General features: G+C 37.8%; 2 protein-coding genes across 4 annotated transcripts; one reads left to right on the forward strand and one right to left on the reverse strand.

Moving 5' to 3' along the window:
• The first annotated feature begins 4943 nt into the window (after positions 1–4943).
• On the forward strand, positions 4944–8520 carry LOC131162819 (uncharacterized). Its single transcript, XM_058119415.1, has 6 exons — positions 4944–5229; positions 5821–6015; positions 6837–6986; positions 7109–7199; positions 7642–7849; positions 7927–8520. Exons 1-6 carry the CDS (start codon positions 4944–4946, stop codon positions 8518–8520), a joined length of 1524 nt encoding a protein of 507 aa, XP_057975398.1.
• A 1105-nt stretch (positions 8521–9625) lies between these two features.
• Positions 9626–18818, reverse strand: LOC131162911 (octanoyltransferase LIP2p2, chloroplastic-like). 3 transcript variants are annotated; one of them, XM_058119530.1, is made up of 5 exons: positions 18619–18818; positions 18181–18380; positions 17830–18094; positions 11382–11532; positions 9626–10333 (listed from the first exon to the last, which is right to left on the reverse strand). In XM_058119530.1, exons 2-5 carry the CDS (start codon positions 18351–18353, stop codon positions 10008–10010), a joined length of 915 nt encoding a protein of 304 aa, XP_057975513.1. In that variant the 5' UTR covers positions 18354–18380; positions 18619–18818; the 3' UTR covers positions 9626–10007. The 3 variants fall into 3 exon arrangements, with proteins under 3 accessions (XP_057975513.1, XP_057975511.1, XP_057975512.1); XM_058119528.1 differs by having other exon boundaries at positions 18181–18363; positions 18619–18783; XM_058119529.1 differs by having other exon boundaries at positions 18181–18360; positions 18619–18775.
• Between the last annotated feature and the right edge of the window lie 695 nt (positions 18819–19513).

The following is a 19513-nucleotide window of genomic DNA, read 5'->3' on the forward strand; positions in this document are numbered from 1 at the left end:
GTTTTCAACAAAATTAGGTATGTAGCCCTACGCCCCCTTTTTCCCAAAACTATAATAATGAAAAACCCATAGTTTTCCCCATTAGATCCCTCCAAATGAGTAGCCAAAACACACACAGGACCGTGGACCACAGTTCTACCGAGTCCGATTTCAAAAATAATCGATATAAACATAGTTCCCTTTACCTTTTTCCCGAATAACAAATCCCGAACTCCAAGGCTCCTAAACAGCAAATCGAGTTCCAAAACCTACAAATCACAGTACAGAATATGTTCACAAGACCATTACCTACAAAACTACTAGATCAGAAATGAAAATCAAGCCTTACCTCGATTTTTTCCCAAAACCTGAAAATCTCCGAAACGAGATTCCAATCCATAGACGTTGTAAAGAATCCTTCCACGATCCTCGTGATAACTTCAGATTTCCTATTCCATCAACGATCGGCAAAGAAATCTAGAGAGAGAGAGTGTAGGGAGAGTTCTAGAGAGAGAGAGATAAGATTGAAGTTTCTTAGCTTGGAAGTAAAGAATATTCTATTTATAGCCCTTTCGACCTGGCCCAATTCGTCGACGAAATGGTGATCTCGTCGACGAATCTTTCACTGACTTCATCGACGAATCGGTGGCCTCGTCGACGAATCTAAGATCAGCGGTTTTTTCGAGACTCCTAGGCTTCTCCTCATTGATGAGTCTCTGAATTTCATCGACGAGAAGAACAAAGGCTTCGTCAACGAAATCTGCAAAATTCCCAATTTGCCCCTCTTATTTATTTAAACCCATTTATCACGATTTGGGTTCTTACAGTAAGGTTCATTGACGAATTTACTGAAAGACTCGTCGACAAGGTGACGTGTCTCGTCGACGAATCTGACCCTATAAATAGTGAAAACTTGGATTTTTATCCTATTTCAGTGCAAATTACTCTCTCCTCTCTCTCTCTCTCTCTCTCTCTCCTACGATCTCTCTCCCTTCTCTCTTCGATTTTGGCCCCGCCAGTTCTCTGGATCGACGATCTGAAGTCACCATGACGTTCCTGGCGAAAATCTCTTCAAGTTTGCTGGGGCGGATCGTTGGTGGGATTGAGTTGGATTTCATCCCAAATTCAAGGTAAGGTCTTTTAGTCAATTTTTGGCCTTCTGATAGTTATAGGAAATGATGTAGGTGAAGAAATATTAATATTCTGTTCTGGAAAATGTTGTTTTCAAGGTGTTGTGTAGGAGGCCCTGCAGGTGTTAGGCCAGTATACCATAGGGGCTTTTTAGTAATCAGGTAAAGGAAATATGCTATACTAGCCAATTTGACTATGTTTCGATATAAACTACATGTTTTAACGGATGATTATTCACGATAGAAATTTATACAGTTTATCATTTATATATAATATGTTTAAAAATTTCTATGTGGCTTGAGAATATGAGAATAGTACGGAAATATGTTTTACAGTTTTCAGTACCATGATTATACAATTTTCAGTGTTATGATTATACAGTTCTTAGTACCATGACGTACGGATTACAGTTCAGTTCAAAAATACAGATAATCCAGTTACAGTTTATTCAGTGTTATGGTTTATACATTTATTTCATAATCATGGTAAATCAGATAGTTGTATATAGAGATATATTATATAGTATCAGACCCTATTGGACCATACAGTTATAGAGTACGGTACCGTAGCTACAAATATTTCAGTTATGAGTGCAACCACCTATTTAAATAATACGTTGCAGTAGGTCGATCGTATAGTGCCCTAGATGTGGACAGCCTCCCCATCAGATATGGGTTGAGGAGAGCATATCAGACCGAGGGAGTATAGTGATTTACCCTAGTCGGCCAACCAATGTAGATCCCGCCTATGGGCCACACAACCCTGTCATGAGGGGTTAAATCATGACACACAGTTATCCACAGGGAAAGTTTTCAGTTACTATTACTTATATACAAATTTATAGAAACAGGGAATATACTTTTATGTACATTAGAAGTATTTTGAATAGTGATCTACAATACTATTATGTTAAGCAACATGGAAAAGGTAGTGGATTTTATTACTTGTACTGTATTTACATATCCAGTTATACATAATTATATAGAAACAGATTTTCATAATATTGTAGCTCATTTGCCACGCACTAGTAATAGCATATTTCGTCTTACTGAGCGTTGACTCATCCCAGTGTTGAATCATTTTTCAGGTGATCTAGGTAAGCGAGCAGACCAGGCTTGCAGATAGAGGGGCTTCAGTATTGCCCTGACAGTGAAGTGAGTATTTTGGGAGTATTTTTTTGTATAACTCTAGTCAGTTGAGGGTGTTTTGGGAGAACATACATATATGTATATTTTGAGGATACATTCTAGCACTCTGGTATTGTATATACTTATATATGGATATATTTATTGAATTTCTAGTTCTCGCTGCTTAGGTTGATGAATGGGTTTAATCCAGTATGGTATCAAAACTTGTTAAATGTCATAGTATATAATAAAAAAAAAACCCCCCATTTAAATAGCAGGTCGTTTACATTAACTCTACCTTTCCAAGTACTCGTTGCCATACAACTAACACCCAACGCCACTGCTGCTTGTTTCCATACCTTTTGGGCAAAAGATCCAGTGCAAAACACATGGTCTAGAGATTCAATCTTGGCATTTGAACAACAATCACATCGAGAGGTCATCTGAACACCTACTTCTTTAATACAAGTATCAATCGGAAGACAAGCGAACCAAGACTTCTACATACAAATTGACACCCTTTTGGGCAACATAGGATGCCAGATCCATTTTGCAACTGAGAATTCCTCTTTACGCTTCCTTATAATTTCCTAAGCACTTGTCGTGGTGAATTTCTCATCTGTTGAAGTTTTCCAAATTACTGTATCTGGACCCTCCTTGCAAGAAATAGTAGAGTTCATTACCTCCTCAGTCTGATCTTCACCCAACAGATCCACTAATAAATCAGCATTCCACCCATCTTTATCCCAACAATCTCATGTTCGAAGCTTATGGTTACTGATTTCCTGAACCTTAGCACAAAGAGGACCGGAGGCTAACCATCGATCAAACTAGAAAGAAGCCGACCCTTCTTTAATTTGAACACAGACAAGCTCTAAAACTTCAGGAATCACACAAACAATCGATCTCCAAAATCTGGTTCCTTTATCTAGTTTCATTTCTTTCAAGTGGTGTTTCTTATACAAATACTTGGCTTTAAAGAATTGAGTCCACAGATTATCCATAGTTAACAATCTCCACACAAACTTCATATGCAATGATTTTTTTACCTCCTTCAAATCCTTAATGCCCAAACCACCCTCACCAACAGGCTTACATATATTAGACCAGGAACACCAATTCCTCTTCCTTTTGTCATTTACTTCACTCCAAAAAAATTTCGATAACATAGAATTTATTTTTCTAAAGATAGCATTTGGAATGTCCAATACCGCCAATTGATGAACCTCCATTGATGAAAATACATGCTTAATTAAAATTAGACGACCCCCTTGAGATAAAAGCTTAAATTTCCAACCGGCTATCTTTTTCCTCAATTTATCAACTAGGGGCTCTAAAATACGGGTCGTAAGACGACCCGATACCAAAGGAACACCCAAGTATGTAGCAGGGAAACCTCCTTCCACAAAGCCAATCGTCTTTAACAAAAATCTTTTCCGAGCATAATCAATTCTCTTTGACAAAATAATACTCGACTTTTCTTTATTTATCAATTGACCAGACCAATCCTCATATTTCGTCAGAGTCTTAATAAGCATTCGAATGGAACTTCTCTTATCATTGGCAAAAATAAGAATGTCATCCGCATAGAGAATGTGAGATACTAAAGGCGCCCCACGAGAATGATAGTAAGCCCCTATCTTATTCTCCATGAAATTTTTCTTTAGAAGCTGAGAGAGAACTTCCTGTAAAATAATAAATAGATAAAGAGATAGAAGATCTCCTTGGCGAAGCCCTCGAGAAGGTTTAAAGAAACTTTTATAAGTGTCATTCATCATAATGGAGAACCAAGGAGAGGAGACACATTCCGCCACTAAACCACAGAATCTTCGTGAGAATCCAAAGCTTTTCAGAACCACGTTTAAAAAATCTCAATCAACCCTATCATATGCCTTAGCCATGTCCACTTTGATCATTACATTTCCACCATTAGATTTCTTATGTAGAGAAGGAACCATTTCTTGAGTTAAAGTAATATTTTTAAATATACTTCTACCGAGAATGAAAACTCTCTGTTCTAGAGAAATCAAAGCAAACAATAAACCTGTCATCCTAACAACAATAATTTTTGAAAAAAAATTGTAGATAACACTACAAAGACTAATAGGTTTAAACTTGTCAAAACTTTGAGGATTCTAAACTTTTGGGATTAGAACAATGTAAAAAGCAGAATAAAATCTAGGAAGATGAGACCCAGCAAAAAAATCTCTAACTGCATCGACCACGTCTTCTTTTACAATATCCCAACAATCATGGAAAAAAACCGAACCAAAACCATCCGGACCTAGGCTACTATTTCTCGGGATAGAAAGATAGCATCCCTTACCTCCACCTCAGATAATTGACACCAATACATAGGAATTGAAATCTAAACTTGTATTTGGTACAAGGCAGGCTTCCATTTGGTTTTGTGTAAATTTTGGTCTAAATTCTATCCACAAAAATCCAAATCAAATTTCTCAACGAAATGATTTTGCAAATACCCAAACACAACTGATACAAGTTAGTACTGTTTCAAAGCGAAATAACAAGTAACAAATTTCCCTTGGCGGCCGCCCACCCCAAGCAACCATATCTACGACGGTAACGAAAAGATCCCGCGCAAAATCTGCTTTTAAATAACCGTAATCCCTAACTGTCAGCAAAGAAACCTCATTGGCTTCCCAATGTTTGTTTCAACAATCGCTTCCTCTGCTTGTTTCAACAATGGCTTCCTCCTCCCACGATGATTCAGAAGCCACCGCCACCTCCACCTCCACCGCCAGCCCTGCCCCAACCACTGAACACTCCGCCGATTACAATGAAGCGGATTCAAAGTCTTCCGCCAGAGGCGAACGAGGCGCGGGTTCGGATGAAGCGCAAGCGAACTCCAGTGGCGTTGAATCTACTCGATCTATTCCTCCGGATTGGAACGATGCTGCTGCTTTGTTGGAGAGAGGAACGGCAGCTTTATTGGATGGAGTATACACAGAGGCACTGGAGTGCTTCAAGCGTGCGCGCGACATTCAGTGAGGGTCCTTTAAAATCAATATATTTTTTTCTTATTTTCCTTGGATTTTCTTGATTTGATTGTTGCTTCTTCTCTATATTTGGATATGGATTGTTGTTTTATGCCAGAATATATATCGAATTTGGCATTAGTCCGTTCTTGTGAATTCAACTTTCAAGAAACGCTTCTTGAGCAAGATTTAGGACTCTGTTCTGCACATCTTCCTTTTTTGAACCCAGTCCGCTAATTTTGTCTTTCCATTTTGAGTTTTGATGTTTATGTGATCGAGATCGGTTCATCTCTCCCTCTCTCCTTGTCTTCTGCATTCTTTCTATCCGACCAACTCTGTCGGATTCAAGAAGTATTTAACTTTGTCTAGTTAAAGCGTTATAAACGACTAGGTGAATCAGAATATTTAAAGAAAAGAAATTTTGCTCTGAGCTTCATATAGTTGATTGAATATTGGCAGGAGAAGAAAAGAAATCAAAAATTTTCCTCCAGGAAGCGGCACCGTTGATTTTTCCATTTTTCTTCTTTTTCTTTAGCGAAATATTGTAGTTAGTTACCTGCATATGCAAAATGATTTGGCTGCAGCATCTGCAAACCTTGCAAATGCTCCTCCTCATTCTTCTCTCTTTTTCAGGGTTGAGCAGTATGGGAGACATGCTCCAGAATGTGTCCTGGCATACTACAGATATGCCCTAACATTGATATATAAAGTTCCACTTGCATCAGAAGATGATCGAGGCGGTAGGGCGGGGCCAGAGGCTCACAGTGGGTCAATTAGCGGTCAGTGCTTTTCTTTTCTCCTGGTATTCAATCATGCAACATTTGTTCTGTCTGAGGGCGGGTTAAGATCAAGGGAAAGAATGCTCCTTTGTGATTGGCTGGTCACGGGTTTGAGTTCAAGGAAACACTCTTTTGCATAAAAGCAGGGGTAAGGCTACTTAAACAGTGATGACGCTCCTCCTACCCTCACAAATTGGAGAACCTTAACATTTGTTCTGTCTAATCAACACATACAGCTGAAAGAATATAAAAAGACTTGTAGTTTTATCTTTTAAATTCAAATTATTATTTGCAACCTAAAATGTAAAACAGTACCGGTATTTGAGGCTTACATGCTGCTGAAATTATGGTGCTTCTGCATGCACAAAATATGCATTTTTCTTTTTTTACTGACGATTGAATTTGGGGTAGATTCATTCCTAAGTTCAAATCCATGCTCACAAACATAATTTCTTTAATGAAATTATGGTGCTTCCCACAGAACATACGCTCCCGCAGAGCTGTATTATAAATGTAGAGAAAGGATTCAGTTTCAGGCAGTCTCTGATATTATGCTGTAAAGTATTATAAAATCATGGAAATCTAGATGTAATTATGTTTCTTATGGTTGGGGCTCTATAGATCTGAAGTATGTTCAGCAAGTAATATGAGTAAAGGAAGTAGCACCAAGAATAGTCATTGAATTCAATTTGCTTGTCTGATTGTGCTTTGACCTTTATCAGATGCATACTTCTCAGCTGAAACAACCAGAATAAGATTATTATATACTTGATTCCAAACCATAATGGTTCCCATTATTTTTGGTGTGTTTCTTAACGCAGGAGATATTGAGGGGGGTGATGATTCAGAGAGCCTGGAATCTGCACAGGTTGAACTGGAGCTTGCATTTTCCATTTTAGACATGCAGAAAGGTCCCACAATGGAGAAAGTGGAGATCTTGTCAGCCCTGGGAGAGCTTGGAGCTAAAAAATGTCTCCTTCTCTTTATTGAAAATCTTGGCTCTGGGTTTGGAATATACTGTTTTGAATTTTTTTTTTTATTCCAAGGTAGTGGGGGGCTTATATTGCTGCATATTCTTTTCTGCATTCTGCAGCGGATTTTGCATTCTCTGTGGAAAACTTTCGGATAGCGCTCTCCATGTTGCAGAAATTGGTTGCTCCGGATAATCAAAAATTGGCTTATCTGTATCCATTTCTAAGTTGATTTCATCTAATCTCTCACTATTTCACTGAAGATAATAACAGTTGCAAAACTCAAGTTTTAAGTGATGATATTGTGCCATGGAAAATGTACAATCCTCACAGGCCACAGCTTTGACGCTGTGACTTGCTTGAGGTCTCCAAATTTTATTTTCCTTTCACATAGTAATACTGCGAGTTACCCAAATCTATATTATATATTAAAGTTGAGCTTGGTGGGTACCATGTGTCAAAAAAAGAGGTGAGTAAGATGGTTTTTTTTTCCTAGCTCTTGTTTAATAATATTATTCAGTTAAAATATATACATAACAAATCAGACCACAGCTATCCATCTCATATTTCCTTCTCGTTGATTATGGGCTTACGAGTACAACCTTGACAGAAATCTTAGAAAATTTAAAATATGTCTGTGCTTGGAAAAATTCAGTACAACTGAAGATGCCATAGCATGGTGCGAGCATGCCATAGGGGTCAGTAGAAAACGGCAGAAGCAGATCACAACAGAGTTGGGAGAATTGAATGTTACTGAGACGAATCAGGCACCAACCCATATGTCCACTATTGATCTTTACATTTCGAAAAAACAAGCTGAGCTCAGTGTAGTAAATGAAGCTTTAGCCCTGTTTCAAGCGAAGGCATGAACTTGATTCTGTGTAAACAAAACTTCATTTGTATTGTAATAGAATTAAATAACTCCTGTGTTTGAATGCAGCTCGCAACACTGGAATGGAAGCTCCTAGGATTGCAAGCCACATCCTCTAGCTCATCACAGAGCCTGGAGCAGTCCTCTGCTGACTCAACAAGCAGGCACTCATCAAAGAGTGCATCTCCCCAGCACAGGGATGATGTCCTTTCTCCACCTGCTTCTACTGCTGGGACAAGTAAGACAGATCAGAGTGTCAATGCACAGGGAACCAAGAGACAACTGCGAATGGAACCAACCAGCGAAGAACACACTTCAAAAAGATATGCATTGGAAGTTTCAGTAGAGAAGCGGAAGGGTATTGAAGGTGCAAGCGCAGAAAGTACTCCAACAAAGATAACCCCTTTGGATTCGATGACAGGGGAGCATGAGGAAGGTGGAAATGCACAAAGTACCCCAACAAAGATTAGCCATTCAGATTCAGGAACAGGGAAGGGCAGCGGAAGTGGAATTGAAGAGGGTTCTCCAAAGGCCACTACCCATTCGGAACCAAGGACAGGGAAGGGCAAGGGAAGTGGAAGTAAGGGTGAGGGAAGTGAAGAAAGTTCTCCAACAAAGATTACCCCTGCAGTTTCAGGGAAGGGTGAGGAAGGTGCAACTTGAGGCCTGCCATATCACTGCAAGTGGTGGTATATCTGAAGGTATATATACATGTATACACCTCGTCTTGCAGTGTGAGAAATTCAGCTTTTACTTGATAGTTTGTTGTCTAATTGTACATAGCATAGTTTTCTCTGCACTATATCTTTTCCTTATTTCTCTTCCCTGTGAACAGAGTGGTGTGATCTCAGACTGTACATGCTGTGCTTGTCTAATAAAACCTCCTGCACGAATAAATTCCCTAGTCCTTAACGTGCCAGTTTTATTCTGTTTCCATCATGCATGTTTCCCCATGGAAATTTGTTTTTCTCACTTCATTTCTTAAAATTAAATGAAAAAAATGAATCAGTTTCCGGGAGGATCCATGTAAATTATTGATTTATTTTGCCAACTTAAAGAGTCAATGCTGTTTTATACCAGCTACAGCTTCAGTATGGTTTGATCAGACCATTCCTGGGCGTCGTTCACATTTTCTTCAGTAGAGCTTAATTGCCAAGCAGTTTCTACTGCTCATTCATGTATGACAAACTAGCAGTCTCTATTGTCATCATATTTGGCTGAAAATGAACTTGAAAATGTGTACCAAGAATATTAAAGTGTCCAGCATTTATTCAAATGTCTCTGCATTTTTCCCATTGCCAATTTATGTTCCATTTTCACCAATTTGTGAAGGATGATCACACTGCGTTTTAATGGAGGGCTCCCTCTTCCAGCTTCAAATTTTTGAGTTTTTAGTCTTAACACAAACTTGCAACAAGTCAAGAAGATAAAAGAGGTTCAAATTAACTTAACTCCTTTGCGTTTCAACCATGACTTGACAAGCAACGCTGACCTTCCCTTCCCTACCTCAATGCTTCAAATCAGTCATCCAATTTCCCACATTGAACAAGGATGGCCACAATTGAATCTTTCTCCTCCTCATACACAACTGATGCTTATAGCAATGCTGAAATGAAAACTGGTTATAACATCAGCAGCTTATTGCACATTTGGTACGTGAATGGAACCGTGAGTAGTGGAATTAAATTTATCACTTAATTTAATTAGACCCCAACACATTCTCTAAACCAAACATGTCATTTAAGCATATGCAACAGTTGATAGTAGATTAATCCAAGAAAACCCTTTCTGCTGCTTACCAAATTTTTTCTTGTCCAGAATATTGGGAATACAATATAGGGGAATAAATTCATTTTGCTTACTAGAGAAGAATTTCAAATTTTCCAAAAGATAAATGAAATAATAAAACAAAACTATAATATAAGCACAGGATACATGGTGATACAAATACAAGCCTCCCAGACTGTACTTTCGTTTATTTTTCAGTCCCACTTCATAGACAAAAGCGAGAATAAATAACTCAGTCTGGGCAGTATGCAGATATACTTCCAGCCAAAAAGTAGTTCATACACGCTGTCGGCTGTCTTCAATTGCTCACCTAAACTGCTCTCTTCCAAGTAGGCAAGCTTGAGGGGTCTCTTGTGAGAAAACTATTTTCCCAGTAGGCAAGCTTGATGGTTCTCCATTGGAAAAATTGATTTGCAGTTGAGTTCAAGTTGGAAAACTTCTGAAAACTCCTCCATCAAAGATTTGTGTGTGATGTCAATCAATTCACAATCAGCCCCTGCAATATCACACCTGCTGGATGACTCAAATTCTCCTAAAAGTCCCTTTATGCTTCCAACTCGACCATTCCTTATCCCACAAGGAACAATCCGTTGAAAGGGTCCCAGATCTGTGCTGACATTCAGTGCTAAGCCATGATAAGCTATCCAATGGGAAACCCGTATTCCAATTGCTGCTACTTTCTGATCTCCTAAGGATTAGAACAACAATAACTCAGGTCCTTTTTGTTTCTTGAGTGTTGGATTGAGATCCCCTCCCTGACATATACTCAATATCCTTGCTACACCTTAGACGAATGCCCGGCAGTTTAAATTCTGTAAGTGTGGCATTCATCTAAGGTTGCATTTGATTTGCAGAAAGGAATTGAGTGAAAATGGAATGAAATGAAAATTTGAATGGAGCAAATGAAGAATTGAAAGATGGATTTGATTCTATTCCTTTCCTTTCTGCCAAACATGTAGCCATTTAGTAAAATTGGGGAAAAGTGCAAGGGAGAGGTCTTCATCCACATTAATATGCCATTATTACACAGCTTCCAGAAAATGATCCCAGCAAAAACAAATAAATAAATAAATAAAGTCATTTTCTGATCAATTTTCAAAACAATGGAATCCATTATCAAGTATAGATACTAGATCTACAGTGGCAGGAGCTTGATGGAGCCTCGACACCCTTGTCTCTGGTACTGGGAACCAAAAAGGTTTAGTGACAAGCCATTTGACCACATTTGTCCCATCATAACAACCGTCTGCAGTTTTTCCCTTAAAATGCCATAAATCAGACATCACATGGACCCATACTCTCATGTGGGCATGCATTTTCACCATCCAAAGAGCTAACTTCATGGAACTTATTAACGGTTCATTAGTTATACTCTTTGCGGAGTGTTATTTTTGCTTTCAGTGGTCTATTAATTGCAAGGTAAACAATTAAAATTGATCCACAAGCTTTCAGAAAGGCACTTACTCAAGTAGCCTTCATGCTTATGACTTGGCAAGATATCCGCCATCAAAAGGAACCTAGATATTGGTTTTTTACTACATTACTTAATAGGAGTGAGTGCAATGCATTCCTCACTATATTAATATTGCAGCCAATTTATAGAAAAATTATTTGCTGTTGTCGCATTTTACAGAAAAACATGACATGGAAGCACCTAGCTCATATGATTTATAGTAAAGAGAGAAAATAAATAGTTCATGCTAATAAAACATCAGTTGAAGGATGAGGAAGCATACCAACCCAAACACCTGTAAAACCCTCAAGACGGGAGGCCTTGATAGAAAATGCTGCAGATAGGACACGAATGACCACCTCCTCAAGTGCCCTGAGGTACCAATGAAGATCCATCTCATGGTTTCGGAGATTGATAATAGGATACATAACTAGCTACATCCAACATGTTTGGATAAAGGGTTAGGAGCAACATAAAATAAAGAGATTTGGCAGTGTAATCAATCAACTCAAGGGCATAACCATGAAATTGTGAAATTTCAAGCTTCAGTCCCACCTAAGCAAAAAAGTACACACGCTCTCTCTCTCTCTCTCTCTCTCTCTCTCTCTCTCTCTCTCTCTCTCTCTCTCTCTCTCTCTCTCAAGCACAAGCAATGGGAAAATCAAATGGAGCACCTAACAATGCATCTTCAAGGATGGTCCTCTCTCAAACTGGAGCATAAATTTTACTAGCAAGTTAAAGTACAAGAACTCTCATCCCATGAACACAATTATTGGGAATACTATCCCATAGTTTTCTCTCTAGAATATTATTTTAAAAATTTTCTTATCATTATGCAACCTTTAGTCCAGTGCACAAAACTCGCACGTATGCAGGGTCCGCCCCTTCCCTGGACCCCGCATGTGCAGGAGCTTTGTGCACTGGGCTGCCCTTTTTTTTTTATTATGCAACCCTTAGTCACTTGTTAACAACTAACATGATGGAGGGCTTATTGAGCATGGAAAGAAATGCTGATGAATTCAGATAATGATTTGGGTATTATAATATTGTTGACATCTTGAAAGCAGGAGAATTTAGTTAGTTTTAGCAAAAGGTCTCCCTTAATACTCTCTAGTTTTAGCAAAAATTCCCCCCTTCATTCTCAATTTGAGTAAATTCCAACCTTATTTCTTGCTGTTGGTAAAATGCCCCCTCCCCCCAAAACTTAAAAAGCGACCCGAATTGCTTGTACAGAGGATTTTTTTTTTTTTTTTTTTAAAAGAACAATTAGACACTTACTTATAATTAATTAAAGAAAAAGTTTTCAATCCTTAATCTGGTTACTCTTTACTTCCCTCCAAGAACCCTCTGCAAGATCAAAATCTGAAGGTCCACATGCTTCAAAATTCAACTTGTGGTGCCTGCCAAGGACCATGCAACCTTCCCACTTGGGCCTCTTCACCTCCACCGTCCTTTCTACAATTTTAGTGATTCTCTTTGCTCTCTGTACTCTTTTAAGTTCCTTGCTCTCTCTACCTGAAGCTTTATGGTAAAGTATAACCCCTTCTTTGTATGCATAATCATTTAGTATTGCTTCAAATAGCCCACAGTCAAATTGTTGAGGGTCTAGATCATCATATATGTTGTGGTTTCTCCTATGCATTTCCTGGGTGACTCCACAAACTTCCCATCCAAGCAATTACACTCATTCCATCATTAATCCACATACATGAAATGTTATGTGGTAAATTATTGCCCCTTCTTTGTACTCATAATTGTTTGGGGTTTATATTATCATTAGATGTGGTCCTACCACGTATTTCTTGGATAAGCAAACCCCCAAACTCATGTGTCACTTGGAATAGAGTGCAGGGGAAATGCAATGCTCAACTCCCAGCTTCTCCCCCAGCAAGACTTTGAGCATGGAGATATCCTTCTCTCCCCCTCTTTCTAAACCCTTATCCATAGAGATCCTTTCCTCACGATATCCCATCCACAAAATCGAACCTTGTCGTCTAACTCCAGAAAAATATACTCGTTCACCACCAAAAACAGCCGTGCACCATCGGAATTTTATTTTCACACACCAGATACTTCTCGCTCGTTACCAATAACACCCAAAATCATTAATTTCCTTCTCGATTCCTTGAAGCAAACCTAGTCATAACCCAAGTTGTCTCTCTCATTCTCATAGCAGAGAGGGGAGGACATGTGACTTTCAAAATTGAGAGGAAGGTGATTGCTATAAATTGTTTGGACTTTTTGACGACCTCTCGCATCACAGAATTTGTGGGAAAGCATGTGTCTTATGTTGAGGAGAAGGAGGCACTCATTTGGTCTTTGAGGCTGACAGGGGTGCTATGTGGTGCCAATGATGGGTTCGCAAGGGGTTGAGGAGGATTAAGCTTGAAAAGTATTGGATGCACACCAATCAAACCCTCCAATCCAATAAGTCTATTAGAATTGACCATGTATCGATGGAATATCATCATCCATATATAACGAAATGATGTGGTATATTCATTATTATAACATATGAACAGTAAGAACTAGCATTCTTATTGAGACTCGAACTCATAAGGAAGAAAATTTATTGATGGAATCAAATATGCAGTATTTATACAACAACAACAACAAAATCAAGCCTTAAGTTCCACTAGGTGGGGTCGGCTATATGAATCTTTTTCCCCCAATTTATGCGATCATGGACAATTTCTTTTCACAGATTTAGGGATATTAAATCCTTACTCACTATCTCCTCCCAAGTTATTTTAGGTCTACCCCTACCCCTTCTACTGCCCCCCACGGTAACTAACTCACTTGTCCTCACTGGTGCACTATGTGGCCGACGTTGCAAGTGTCTATACCATCTGAGTCGTCCGTCTCTTACCTTATCTTCTATAGGAGCTACACCTAACTTACCGCGAATATGTTCATTCCTTAATTTATCTTTCAATGTTATACCACTCATCCATCTAAGCATTCTCATCTCGACCACTCATCCATTACTTTTTGGATATTATGTTTCTTTGTCGCCCAACATTCTGATCGATATAACATAACTGGTCTTCTAGCTGTCCTATAAAACTTCCCTATCAATTTTAAGGGTATTCTACGATCACGGAGCACACTTGAAGTACTTCTCCATTTTACCTAACCTGCTTTAACTCTATGCATTACATCATCTTCAATTTCTCCTTTAGCTTGCATAATAGATCCAAGGTATCGAAATCTACAAATGCTATTTATTTCTTCATCATCAAGTTTAACTTTATCTCCAATATTCCTCCTATCATTACTAAAATTACATTTCATATATTTTGTCTTATTTCTACTTATCCTAAAGCCTCTAAATTCCAAAGCTTCTCTCCATAATTTTTACTCGGTCTCTACTCCGTCCCTAATTTCATCAATTAATACAATATCATTTGCAAACAACATACACCATGGAACCTCCTTTTGAATACTCTTAGTCAATTGGTTCATCACTAAATTGACTAAGAGTATTCAAAAGGAGGTTCCATGGTGTATGTTGTTTGCAGATGATATTGCATTAATTGATAAAACTAGGACGGAGTAGAGGCCGAGTAAGAATTATGGAGAGAAGCTTTGGAATCTAGAAGCTTTAGGATAAGTAGAAATAAGACTGAATATATGAAATGTAATTTTAGTAATGATAGAAGGAATATTGGAGACAAAGTTAAACTTGATGATGAAGAAATAAATAGCACTTGTAGATACATGACTATTTGGTTATTGCGGAAAAATCAATATACTTCTAACATCGAATCAAGATTAACTAGGGCATAAATAAAGCTTTGGGTCGAACTCTTCTTTGGTATCATTGTAATAGCTAAGAATAGTCATCGACTCCTAGGAAAGGGTAGAAGAAAGGGACTTAGAGGCAAATACATGTGTTTGAAGAAGGATTACAAAGGGGAATTTCAAGATGTGCGCATTCTTGAGGGAGATCAAAAAAATGGGCGGAGGGCCTTCCTCACTATTCTTTTGGAGTAATCTTCAACCAGGAATGAATCTTCAAATTCCAACAGTGGGAGTTGGCAATGCTCCATATGCAGTCCCTCGCAGATTCAGAGATCAGAGGAGAAGAATGAGAGGATTAGTGTGTTTCAAAGGCTCTTGTCAAACACCTCCTTTGCCGACGATGACCAAAGGAGCTCCAGCAACAAAGTTGGAGATAGAGAATGAAGCCTTCCAAAATCACAGGGATTGGGGAGGATTCTTCCCTGAAATGACTCCTAATTCTGCGCAACTTGTAGGCAGGGAAGCAAGGAATTTTTTAAATATTCTGAGGGGTTCTTTTAAGGGGCCAAAAGACTTTGTTAATGTGGGGCTGGTAATTCAAAATCACAAAACATACAGGCTGAAGAAATCCAAGTTGATATGGATCATAAAAAGAAGGAACCCAAGTCCAGAAGGGGTTACAGACAAGAGCCCAGAACTAGATATGCAGCAACACAAACCTGTGGAAAAGGTGGAGGGGGTTTGATCACTGCACACAAGCTTGAACAATTTTGCTGCGCTGAATACAGATAATAGCCTGATGAGAGAAGGACTAGAGGGAAAACGCATTGTAAAAGATGTTTCACGAACAGCAGAGAGCAAACCAAAATATGCAACCAATTTTCTCCTTTGTTCCTAGTTCGGAGGGAGAAGTAGAATATGTCATCAGATGGGCAAATAGGAGATGATTGTTTTATGATTCGGAAGAAGAGATTGAGTCTGAATGACAGTATTTTTTAAGGAACCTTTGGTTGAAATAATGAGAGCCAACGTTGAATCTACAGAAGAGGACAATTTTCTTCACTATTTGAAAGTTTTGGTGGAGAGTTTGAAGAGGGGTCTGATAAGAGCAATATTTCAGCAATGATCCCACAGCAGCTGGAGAGAGATAGTCTCCCAAAGTGCTCTCCCAAGGAATACTTCTGATTATTCTCTGCCTCTTTTTATTTCTCCCTTAATTCTCACTCTCATTTTGTTTCTCTTATAGTGTCATACATCAATGTCCTATTTTTACCAGAGGACATTGGAACCTTCTATAACACTAGTAGTTGGAGAATCTTTTAGATACTCTCCCATTGTGATTGACGATGCAATGCACTCTGTATAACTTTTGATTTTCGCGCAGCCCTGTACCTCTTCTCTTCTTCCTCCCCCTCCAAATATTTAGCATGTGCTTGTCTTTGATCCAGCTTTAATACATATGATATGTATGTTTGATTTAAAATATTTCTTTTAAATTGTAGGATGCAACATTTAGCTTCAGGTTATGTAAAGTCACTTTTTTGGTGACCCTGAAATTCAGTATGATTAATCACAAACATATTATTCACAATATTCCCACGCCATTATACCTGTAGCTGGAATTTGAAAATTCACACACCAATTCTGAGGATCTGCTCAGAATTTTTCAGTACAGCTAGAAATATGCACCGGTAAGAATTATGGGCCATTTTTGACAATTGTTATTGTTCAATTTAGCACGTCTTGTGCTGATTGATGGGTATTTCCCGTATCATTCTGTTATTGACGATTTTACTAAGAAGGTTATTTTCAGTGTATCTCCATTTTTTAACATTTACTTCAATTTGTAAGTTAATTTTCACATTCGCTTACTTACATAACAGTTATTTTTATCACAACTGTGGAAATTAAAATTCTTAAACTGTATTTACTAAATATCAGAATTTAGTTTGTAATGTTATTCATATTCATGGATTCAATTACTAGGGGAAAAGGTATTCATTTATAAAAAAGGTTTACTTCCATTGCATAATTCAGCACTACACCTTAAGTTTATGGCTTGTTAGAAGAAATCTCAAGTCTTAATGAGTTACTGCCAAAAATATTATATATAAGAATATTTTAAACATTTGCCCTCACGAAGCCAAGAAAATACACAAATTTTGTTACTATGAACATGAATGGGTCCTAATGTCCAATTTGGGGATTGGGATGTTTCCACGACTCTACCACCCAGTCAATTCTGTTCCACTTAATCCCCCTTTCATGGCCACATATCTTTCCAGCTAAAGAATGGGAAATCTTTCTCCTGTTACATGAATCCCTTGGCAGCAGCAAAGCAAGACTTCTTAAATCCGAACACCCATTCACAGTTTTTTTTTTGGTGGGAAAAAGGGAGGAGAAAAATAACTTCTCAAAATAAGCTCTTCATCTCTTCATCAAGAATGAGAGACCTAGCCTGGCTATTATGGGTTCTTAATTCTTATAAACAGAAACACAAACAGGAAAACAATTATTCAGTCAAATGAGCCAAATGAAAGCACCAAAAATATTCTCTTTTTTTTTTCTTCTGTTTTTTCCATCTCCCTCTCCTAGTTAAACAACTCTGACATTTCCAACAAATTAAGGAACTTATTGTCAAAAGATTTTATCTTATACGACTCTGTAAGCAATAATACAATTGTCTTTCTAAAAGTTTTTCGCCTTTATATGAGGGTTTCCAGACACTTCTTGAGTTCAGGTAAGACATCACACGGCAACAGGAAAAAAGGTGGGAATTAACTCCAATTAGGAATTAAGGGGTCAGTTGCAAATAACCCAATAAATTAGGGTTAATTTTCATCAAAACTCCAGAAAAGAACACAGAGCAAACTGAAATGTCTATGTGAAATGCGAACTGCCTGGTAGAACCATCAACTATGATTCTGAAGAAAGACATAAAGTTATCAAACATGAACTTAGTGTTCAACCAAATGGAGAACAAATACCTGGCCAGGACCATGATACGTAACTTCCCCACCACGTTCTGTTCGGTAAACATCATAGAGAGCATTCTTCATGTCAAAATTCAAAAACTCTTCCGAACTACCTGTACCCATTGTATAAACAGGGTGATGCTGTAGAACCATAAGCGAGTCGGAACAATCTTCATTCCTCTCAATAAGAGTTTTCTTTTCCTGAACGACAGACTTCTGCCAAGACCACGCCTCTCTATATGGGACAAGCTCCTTGTGCAGATCAAAGCATTCGCACCTTCCATCACAATCAAATGACAAACTTCAAAATGATTTACACTGCACAGAAACGAGGTTGCGAAGAAACAAGATAGAGCATCTTACACTCTTCTTCTTTCGCCAGTCATTAAGATGGCTTCCGTGGCTTTGGTATCCAAAGCATGGTTTAATCTCGCGCAGAACTTGTTGAAGGGAGACGGGCGATCGCTCTTTGAATGTTTGCGACTAGGGCACATTGTTATTGAACCGAAGAAATGAGGAATTGCCGCAAGAACCATCTTTTCTCTACTGTTTGGGAAAAATGGCTGTAAAATCCATATTTGACAGATCTGATGAACAATTAGGGTTTACGGAAAGGGTAGCGGAGAAACGAAAGAGTCGTAGCGACCCAGATTATGGCAACTTGGCAAGTTGTTTCTCCACTATTGCAATCCCTCACGAGGAACTCTTCTCGGGAAGAAGTCACGGTGGATAGTAGACGAAGGATATACACCTGTCTACTGTGAAATGTGAATCAGAAGAGCACGGGTAAGAAACCCTAACCTGCTCAAACAATGTAAAATGGGCCGTCGTTCTCGAGCTTTGGTCGGCGCTTGGACTGGGAGGAGGAGTTGCCAGTGGAGCTTGGAGGAAGGAGAGCTCCCATTGATCGCTAATGGACCTGACCGTGGTTCGGCGGGAGAGACGAGGGGGATTTAGGCCAGGCACGTTTGTGAAAAAAAACAAATTTTATTTATTTATTTATTTATTTTTGGACAAAAACTTTCGCCTCTCATTTAGTAAAATAAAAAAGTAGATTTCAAAAATATTATAATTTTTCGAAAACTTTAAAAATGTTATGAATATCTCATTATGTTAGTCAAAAATTTGTCTTTTTATAAAAATAATAATTAAAAAATTATACTTTTTAATAAATTTTAACAAAAAAAAATTTTAAATTCTTGAAATATTAAGAAATGTCCCTAAAATTTATGAAATCTCATTATACGTCTTTGTCTTTTTTGTCAAACTAGATGCATGTCTTTTGTTCTTATTTTTTCAAAGAGTTGTAAATAAAAATAGTTAAATTTTAAAGTTTTAGTATAAAAAATAAAAATAAAAATTTTTTAATACTCATTACTTGTGAATATAATTTTAATTATAACTAAATTATTTATTTTCCATTTTTATGTAAACATTGGAAAGCTAAAAAAATACGTTTAATTTTTTAAAATTGTTTGGAAAATAAAAAATGAAAAATGCTTTTGCCAAATAAATTGACACTTTTTTTATATTTTTTTAAGATGTAAGTAATAATCATATTTTATATTGAGAGGTGCTTGTTTTTTAGTCGTTCGAAAGTTTATAAACAGTCTCATTCCAAACTATTATTAAATATACCTCCAACTTAGACCTATGTGAAAACTAGACATCGATCCAATGGACAAATCAATAATCA

Source organism: Malania oleifera, chromosome 8 (assembly GCF_029873635.1).
Source record: "Malania oleifera isolate guangnan ecotype guangnan chromosome 8, ASM2987363v1, whole genome shotgun sequence".
Taxonomy (NCBI): Eukaryota; Viridiplantae; Streptophyta; class Magnoliopsida; order Santalales; family Ximeniaceae; genus Malania; species Malania oleifera.

Bases quoted from the DNA above. Each gene is read 5' to 3' on its own strand.
- LOC131162911 (XM_058119530.1), bottom strand. From the start codon at position 18,353: ATGGTTCTTGCGGCAATTCCTCATTTCTTCGGTTCAATAACAATGTGC. The intron at 18,095-18,180 runs GTAAGATGCTCT...TTGTGATGGAAG, and splicing joins ACTGGCGAAAGAAGAAGAGT to GTGCGAATGCTTTGATCTGC. The intron at 11,533-17,829 runs GTATTTGTTCTC...TGTTGGATGTAG, and splicing joins CGTATCATGGTCCTGGCCAG to CTAGTTATGTATCCTATTAT.
- LOC131162819 (XM_058119415.1), top strand. From the start codon at position 4,944: ATGGCTTCCTCCTCCCACGATGATTCAGAAGCCACCGCCACCTCCACC. The intron at 6,016-6,836 runs GTCAGTGCTTTT...TTCTTAACGCAG, and splicing joins TCACAGTGGGTCAATTAGCG to GAGATATTGAGGGGGGTGAT. The intron at 7,200-7,641 runs GTATCCATTTCT...GGAAAAATTCAG, and splicing joins AATCAAAAATTGGCTTATCT to TACAACTGAAGATGCCATAG.